This window comes from Uloborus diversus, chromosome 3 (assembly GCF_026930045.1).
Source record: "Uloborus diversus isolate 005 chromosome 3, Udiv.v.3.1, whole genome shotgun sequence".
Lineage (NCBI taxonomy): Eukaryota > Metazoa > Arthropoda > Arachnida > Araneae > Uloboridae > Uloborus > Uloborus diversus.
Window position 1 is genome coordinate 43,220,001 of NC_072733.1, and position 9,279 is coordinate 43,229,279.

General features: G+C 32.9%; 1 protein-coding gene across 1 annotated transcript in view; it reads left to right on the forward strand.

Annotated features, from left to right (window-relative positions):
* The window catches only part of LOC129218491 (COMM domain-containing protein 5-like), a 50,367-nt gene extending 42,885 nt beyond the window's left edge, over positions 1–7,482 (forward strand). Inside the window, exon 7 of the mRNA XM_054852774.1 lies at positions 7,098–7,482. Coding sequence (XP_054708749.1) covers positions 7,098–7,193 — 96 coding nt within the window. The 3' untranslated portion in view covers positions 7,194–7,482. The remainder of the gene's footprint in view (positions 1–7,097) is intronic.
* Positions 7,483–9,279: the final 1,797 nt, after the last annotated feature.

The window sequence follows — 9,279 nt, forward strand, 5'->3', positions numbered from 1 at the left end:
TTGAGAGGCAGTATATGCAAATTTTGATGACGTCACGTCATTGCGTCAGGGTAACAGTGATAGTTTAAAAAGAAAGTCCATCAATCAAACGATCTCTTATGATTTGCTTCCGTTCTGCAGACGGTTTGTTTTGATGTGAGCTTGTGAGCTCTGGTTGATTTATCCACGCATGGGACGTGGAAGTTTGTTCAAGAAATGGGAAATTAAAGTTCGTTTTGCCTGCCTGAGGTGCAGGATAAGTTCTGAAAAAGTACCCTATGTTTGGAAGGCAGTTTTATAGAATTAAAATTTAAAAAGAAAGAGTTGATGTATTGAAATAGGCTTGACAGGACCGGAGGACCGAAGCTGCTCATCCTAGGTTCCGAGCTGGTCGGATTGTACGGGTTCAGTGTAGGGTGAGGCATTTCTTCGAATGGTGAGGTGACCTCTAAGAGACTCTACTACTGAATGTTCTCCTGTTTGGCAAAGAAACCAGGTAAATAATTTCCTGTACTGCATATGGTGAGGAATCCTCTACTGTGGTATGGGTGTGCCTGGAATGCAGTGACCATTGACAGAGGATGGTCTGTCGTGCACGAGTGGACATGTGGTTTTTTTCAACTCAAAAGTTCATCCTATTGATGGATGGGGCCTTCATGTTTTGTGTGCCAAATGCTTGTATGTGGACTTACAGGGGTATGAAATTTTTCCAATAGTTTTTTTTGGAAATGTGGCATGCTGTTTAGGGTTGTTTATTGAGGATGTTTTAGAACTGAAATTTAGAGAAAACGAATAATGTGATATTTCTTGTTGATATATGTTGGGGGGAAATATATTTAATTTGTTTATGAGGATTTGATTTTATAAATGTTGAATGTTTGTTTTTCCTATTTACACATATACATATGTTTTAAATAAAATGTTATTTAAATTGAAATTCAGTTTCCATTGCTTCATTTCTCCCAAACTTACCATTCCACATCCGTTGGTCCTTTTCCCGAGGACCAACAAGTGGTAGCAGAGCGTGGTTTGGTCTGCTTGGGAGAATTGATGAAGTTTTAAAAATGAAATTGTGTAAAGTTTTAAGAATAGGAAAATTTGCTACTTGGTCAATTGAAATTTAACTGCTCTTAATGGAAGTTTAAGTTGTTACCATTAAAGTTGTGGCTCCTAGTATGAGACTTGGAGTAAATTTAAAACAAATTAATCCCCCCAAATGTTTTTGACCAAGGTAAAAATCATGTGTTTTGAATAAGAATTGATTCGCCGCTGGATTAATGGGAATTTTAAATAATAGTATAAAAAATGTCTTTTAGAAATTTAGAATTTTAATTAGATTTTGGCCGAGTGATTTTTAATAGCATATTATTGGGCTATTTTTCGGAAATGTGAAAATGAAATGTGTCTCAAAACATGAAATGCTCCCATTGGGGAATGTTTTGTTGACAGGTGGAAGACATAAATATAAATAATGTCGGCATGAAGCCTGTTTTAAATGAATAAAAGAGTTTGGCTGTCTTGCACTTCAGGTCTTCCTATTAGAAACTAGAAGTTGTTTCTGGAAATAAAATCTAATTAATGTGTTGAAACTAAAAATTTGTTTCTGTGATAAAAAATTGGAATTTGAAAATTTATGTGTTTCCAAATGTTGGCCTAGAGCCATTATTTTTTTTCTTGGAGAAATTCCTAAAGTTTTAGAAGGATTAGAAAAGTTTCTAGAACTTACTTCCTTCTTTTTTCAAACTTTGAAAGTCATCCCGTTATTTTACCGGCGCTCGAATCGTTCCCCAGAGCCAACATTCCCTGCATGCGTAGCATGCGTTTGTTGACCCGCCACGATGATGTGACGTCAAAGGAAAGATGTTGAGTAGATTCTTGCTGTATGCATGTGGGAAACAATTTTAAAGAATTTAGTTTTAAACTGTAAACTGTGTTGAGTTGTTTCCTCAATGTAATTTATGCATGCTTTTTGATATACGTCACGCCATCGCGTAGGGAGATAGGGAATGCTATTTAAGTGTGAACTCTCAATCAATCATTCTCTTATTGTTTCACCTCTTGTTTTAATATGTTGTGACTGCAGTCCAATGTTTTTCTGAGGTGCTGAGATTGTGCCTGGGAGCTGTGTGCTCCGGAGTTCCACATAGTATAGTGGATTCTTTTTGAAAGATGTAGGAAGTTTTGTCGTTGAGCCCAGCTAGAAATGCGGGCATGTTCCAGTTGTTGCCTTGAGATGAGTTTTTAAGTGAGGAATTTTCTCTCTAAAATTGAGAGTTTAAATCAAGTTGTTTTTTTTTGCTGTGAAAAGGCCTAACAAACAGGACCATTGAAGGTCCACGCTCGAGAGCTGGATTGGATGTCCGTTAGATGGATGGATGGTTCCTGTTGTCCAGGAGGACAGGTTTCTTTTCTGAGTTCAGCATGGTGGCATGGAATGGTCACGGACAATTTTTGATATGGGATCCAAATTAGTGGATCGCGCCCTCACATGTTGTGCCAACTTTTAAGGAAGGAATAGCTTGTTTGGTATGAACTTTTTAACTCGTTCGTATGAACTATTCTGTTTATGGCACTGGACTCAAGGTTGTACTTATATTAATCTAGTCATATAAATTTTACTGGAACTTTAAACGATACTATTTTTAAGAAATGTTTCCTACTGATATTTTTGGGGGGATTTTTTATTCAATTGTTGGGGAATGTGAATTTTATTTACACTTGTTATTATTTCCATGTTTTGACATATTTATTGTTTAATAAAATGTTTATTTAATTGTTAAATATGTGTCTGTATGTCCTTTCTTCCCGAGCAGATCATTCCACAATTTTTCAGTTGGGTTTGCTAGCTTAAAACCTGCTTTTAGTTCTTTGAACTTCGGGTTTTGATTGAGCTATCAGTCTGAATTGCCCAACACCAAAAGTATAAGTTAGCTGGAAACTTTGATTTGAACCTGTGTGTTTTTAAGGGTCTGAATGTGGATTTGTTTCTGTGAGAAACTGGAATTGTTTCAGAACCCTGAATAATGGAAAAATTTAAATTAAGATTAGTTTCCAAAAATAAAAAATTTGAAGATATTTCAAAGTACGGAAAGTTTGAAACTGTGTGTTTCAGGGGGTTTGAAACTAAGTGTTTCTGAAACCAAAAATTAAGGAAAAGTTTGAAACTGTGTGTTTCAGGGGGTTTGAAACTAAGTGTTTCTGAGACCAAATTTAAGGAAAAGTTTGGAAACTAAATTTTTTCCGGGAAAAAAATGAAATTTAGGTGTACTTTGAAAATTTGGATTTATGATGTGGGGTTTGTTTCTTTTTGAAACTGAAACCAAAATTTAGAAAAAGGTTAGAAACTAAAATTTTGTTTCTTGAAATATAAATTAATGAAAAGTTGGAAACTAAATTTGTATCTGAGTGGTTCAAATCTGAAACTGTGTGTTTCTAGAAATTTAGGTTTGTAAAAATTGTGAAACTAAAATGTGTTTCTAAAAATTAAAGTTCAAAGAAAATTGTAAAGCTAAAAGAGTTTCTTTTGAAAAAATTAAAAAGTTGAAATTTAAAGTGTTTCTGGAAAACATGAACGAAAATGTTTGAAACGAGAAAGGGTTTCTAAAAATAAAAATAAAAAATAAATAAAATGTTGTTAGGTTTTCACTAAAGTATTAGATGGGGGGGAATACAAAAATAAAAATGAGAGGGTAACCGGATTGGAATTTTAACCGGCCTCTATTTGTAAAAATATAAAAATTAAAATTTTGGAATGTGTGTTCTGTGAACCCCATGTGGGAAAACATGTATTTTAAAATGTAGAAATTCGTTCAATGTTTTCATGTAAATTTTTCAAATGTGTTTATACAAATGGTTTGAATTCTGTAAATGTATGCTTTTACGAATCGTCTACAAGAGGGGGGAATTTGTTGGCAAAAGCCATTTTTTTGGTTCTTGGAGAGATTCATAAAAAGCTTGACTGTATTTTAAATTGTTTAAAACTTACCTGCGAAATCAAACCTATCCGAGAAAATAGATTCCCGGTTTTAAAAGACGTAAATTATCCGGCGGACGTATGAATTCCCCAAGTGACTAAACACCCAACAAGTCGATCACGTGTTTCGCCCATTGGCGGACGTGACGTCAGAACTCAGAGTTGAGGATCTTTCTGCTGAAAGCAGTGAAGAAGATAATTTAAAATAGCAACAGTTAAAATAGTAACTGTTGAGTTGCTTTGAGAGGCAGTATATGCAAATTTTGATGACGTCACGTCATTGCGTCAGGGTAACAGTGATAGTTTAAAAAGAAAGTCCATCAATCAATCGATCTCTTATGATTTGCTTCCGTTCTGCAGACGGTTTGTTTTGATGTGAGCTTGTGAGCTCTGGTTGATTTATCCACGCATGGGACGTGGAAGTTTGTTCAAGAAATGGGAAATTAAAGTTCGTTTTGCCTGCCTGAGGTGCAGGATAAGTTCTGAAAAAGTACCCTATGTTTGGAAGGCAGTTTTATAGAATTAAAATTTAAAAAGAAAGAGTTGAAGTATTGAAATAGGCTTGACAGGACCGGAGGACCGAAGCTGCTCATCCTAGGTTCCGAGCTGGTCGGATTGTACGGGTTCAGTGTAGGGTGAGGCATTTCTTCGAATGGTGAGGTGACCTCTAAGAGACTCTACTACTGAATGTTCTCCTGTTTGGCAAAGAAACCAGGTAAATAATTTCCTGTTCTGCATATGGTGAGGAATCCTCTACTGTGGTATGGGTGTGCCTGGAATGCAGTGACCATTGACAGAGGATGGTCTGTCGTGCACGAGTGGACATGTGGTTTTTTTCAACTCAAAAGTTCATCCTATTGATGGATGGGGCCTTCATGTTTTGTGTGCCAAATGCTTGTATGTGGACTTACAGGGGTATGAAATTTTTCCAATAGTTTTTTTTGGAAATGTGGCATGCTGTTTAGGGTTGTTTATTGAGGACGTTTTAGAACTGAAATTTAGAGAAAACGAATAATGTGATATTTCTTGTTGATATATGTTGGGGGGAAATATATTTAATTTGTTTATGAGGATTTGATTTTATAAATGTTGAATGTTTGTTTTTCCTATTTACACATATACATATGTTTTAAATAAAATGTTATTTAAATTGAAATTCAGTTTCCATTGCTTCATTTCTCCCAAACTTACCATTCCACATCCGTTGGTCCTTTTCCCGAGGGTCAACAAATAATTCATCGTATAGTAATTTAAATCAGTGTTTATTTTATAATTTCGGTGTTTAGTTTAGTTGATTTTTGTACTGGAATTGTAAAATAAATTTCATTTCTATGTTTGGGTAAGAAATAGAATGTATGCGTAATCAGTTATGTTTTGCTTTTTAGTTCCTGGGTATTTTTTGAAGGCGGTTTTTATTTAAAAGTAATTTTAAAGATAAATGATTATAGAAGATCAAAACTTGCGGGTAATCCCCTATTTCCCTAAAGGATATTTCTGTGCATATAACTAAAAGCCCCCAGCTGAGAGAGGAATAACAGAGAGGTTCTTTTCACAAACATCTGAGCAAGTTTGTTCCATTGAAAAAGTGGTCAGAAAGCCAGGGTGTCTTGTGTGTGGTCAACCCTTCCACATCATTTTCTTACAATAAAACAGTTTAAATCCGAAAGGAATTTCAAAGCAAGCTTATCTACTGCCATATTTTGGAACATGTGATTTACACTTCAGAAGAAAAAAAAGGAAATCTTGCTTGAAATCAAGTCGGATTTTTTTTCTTTCTTTTAAACATACATTGATAAGTTTTAGATAGTTTCCTAGGATTATTTACTAATTAAGACAATTTGATTATTGAAAAGATACCAAATATTTTATTTTTATTTTAAAAATCTCATAAAAGAAGGTGCAATTAAAACATTTGATACATTTTAAGACAATAAATAAAATCTGAAAAAAGAAAGGATCTTTCGTTTCGTATGTAAAGCAAACATTAAACAAGGAGAAAAGGTTTTTATCATTTCATTTGTGCTTTTGTAAATATTTATGTTTTGCATGGTCAACTTTTACGTATAGTCGATGCGATGCATTTGCCATAATTTTTGTTTGTAAAGTTAAAAATATTCAAAACCGTTTCACTAAAAAGTTTATCAAAGGGTGCCACAAATCTAAAAAGTTATAATTTAAGTTTGAAAATATCAGCATTTAAAAATAAATAAATAAAAAATAAATAAAAATAATGGTATATAAATAAATAAAAAGCGTAGTTAACACATAATAATTAAAACAAAACTTTTACTCATAAAAAATTAAAATATGTAAGAGAATTTAAAAATATATATATATTGTGTACAATAAATTATAAAAGGTGAGGATTATGATAAATTTAGTGAAGTGTGCTTTGTAAGAAGATGGCTCTTTGATAAGAAAAAAATATATTTCCGTTTCTTTGCCTTATTCAAGCATAAAAATATTGGTAACTTTAAGGGCGAATTTTTACATTTGTTCATCATGAGTTCAAATGCCAGAATGCTTCAAAACAAAGCTTCCACGGAAAGATAAAAATGTATATTGCCTTATTATTAATTTAAAGCATTATACGTGTACCATCTAAGAGTACTTGAAATGCTAATATCTTTGTAAAAAAAAGTAAATTACAACAACAGTTTCTTGAAATACTATAAGTTACGTCCCTTTTGACTGAGGAAAAGAGCTTGAATACCGCTCCCCTAAAAGCACCAGAACCTCACAGAGAAGCGCAATAACAGGGTTCTGCCCGGAAGGATACATTATATTTGGCCGAAGCAAAAACTGCTAGAAATGCCGTAACGGTACAGGATCGTCAAAGCCAGTTAGCAACCATTTTCTTGCGACGAGCCTACATCGGCCATGGCACTCTTTTTCGGTTTATTCTTTTTATCTACTACATTTATTTTTATCTATATTACTATCTACTGTTTTTTTTATCTATATTATCTATAAACTCTAATCTGCTTGATTGAATCCTTTCTTTCTCTTGATTTTATCAGCATTTTTTCAGTTCCTTGATAATATGATTCTAGTTATGTAGCTTCTAAAGTAATAGCTGAAACACAAAGTTTGTTAAATGTTTCAATACATTTGATCTTTTAACAGCTGCTGTTTATTATTTCAGGTCCATCCATCTCAGTTTCATCTGCTACGATATTCAGTTGCTAGCATTTTGAAAGAAATGGAAAATCTGGAAATTAGGAACGTTCTGAAGCTATGAAAATATGTTGCATTGGTTTAAAAGCTTTACTAAAATATACACAGCTCTTGTTTTAGCATTTGAATATATACTAGCTTACACAGAAAAGTACCAATGCGTATTTCTTCTGAAATTTTGAAAAACCGAAATTTTCTTCTGAGAATAAAAAAAAAGAACAAATGTGCTTTTATACTCATGTTCTAAATATGCAGTTAAGATTTGATTTTCTAATGAGCTTGAATAAATGTATTTATCAAATATGTATGTGCAAAATCTTAATAACAAAGTATCTTAGTGAACTGATCTAAATACAGGTGTCTCTCGTATAGCATGGTACTTGTCAAACACAGTTTTGATATTACACAGCCCTAAATTTGACTATTATAACACGGATTCGATATTACACTGTACAAAACTTGAATTTAATACTACACGGTGTTGATATAAAACAAACTTTAAGAGATTGAATTTTATTTTTGTTGTATACTGTTAAAAAAATGAATGATATTAACTCAAAAAAAAATTTTACTTTGTTTTATGAAACTGATACGAAAAATTGTGTCCCCGGCTTATGTATTTTAAACTTTATCACATAGGTATTTATTTACTTATTTATTATAATTTGAAATGTTTTTGGGGTCTGTAGCATTCTCTTGTCAGAACTGTTATGTGTTGGCACTTTTGTACTGTGTGGTTACTTTATATTTTTATTTACGATGGGACCAGTGCCAGACTTTCTGTTCAAACCTCCCCAGTTCATACAGTGGCTTTTTATTCTTGTTATTGCCTTTAGGCAAGCAGCCCAAATGGCCCTCCTTGATGGCTAGCTAATTGCACTGTGAACCAGTGTTGTAGATAAGAGGTGAATATAGGGGTACACCATATAGATCTATTATAACTAGATACACTGTAGCTGCCGCCACTGAATGAGTAAATTTTGAATGTAACTGGTAAAAGCATAGCCTATGAGGATGCAACCACTGATCTCCTGTGGATGCAATAGCTAAAGTTGTTTGCATATGGGTCATTCTTCAGAAAATGTAACTTTTGAACACAAAATATTTTTCAATTTTGAAACCTTTTGTTTTCTGTTTTTTGCATTCTTACATGAAAGTGTTACCTACTAGAAGTAACCATAAACAATGGCCCAGACAAGTTCCAATTATTTTACTCATAAATAAAAAAAATGCCTTGTTCACAGAAATAAAAAGAAAAAACTTTTAAATTTTAAAATCGAGGCCAATTTAATATCAAAGTAGTACTTTTGTTAATTGTGCAAACAATCGGCTGTTTTAATGATTAGTGGCAATAGAATATAAAGCTATCTTACTTAAATACTGCTTAATTAGTAGTTTCAAATGTATGTTCAAAAATAGTATTTAGTAAATTTGAGGATGTAGTGACAATTTATAATTTTGGTAGAAAGCCTATTATTGATGTATTTCCCCTCCATCATATATTTTCACATCAGAAATAAAGACATTGATAAGATCTGTCACGGAGGTGAGATTCACAGAGGTGAGGAATTTTCCATTAATATAGGCCTAATAGATACATTTTTCAGGGAAATTTATTTTCTCTTCGTTGTTACAATCTGCATATATTAAGCATATGAAAACATGTTCACTTTTTTCTTTACATCAATTTTCATCTCTGAAATTCAAGTTCACAGAGGTGAGAAGTCAGAATAACCACACTAAATTTTTTAAGCAAAATCTGCTTGTTTTTCGACAAAAATCTCATAACTTCAACTATGGCTGAAAATAAACAAGGGGGCTCCCTTGTATCATGGAAAATAAAATTTGCTGTCATTACTGCCACGTGTTAATAGGGAATGGCATTTTGTGTTTAGGTAACAGAGGTGAGAATTTATTGTGTGACATGACTTCTTGTCCTACTAAAACAAACTAAAACACAATGTTAAAAAATTAAATATATGTAAACAATTAGTATTTGAGACACTTGTGAAAGGAATAATCAATAAATAAGTATATACTTTTAATTAAACAAGTTATTAAGCAACATAAACAGTCACACAAGGTGTGTGACATGCAACAGAGGTGAGAATTCACATGTTGTGAACCAGAAAAATACTAAAATAAAATTA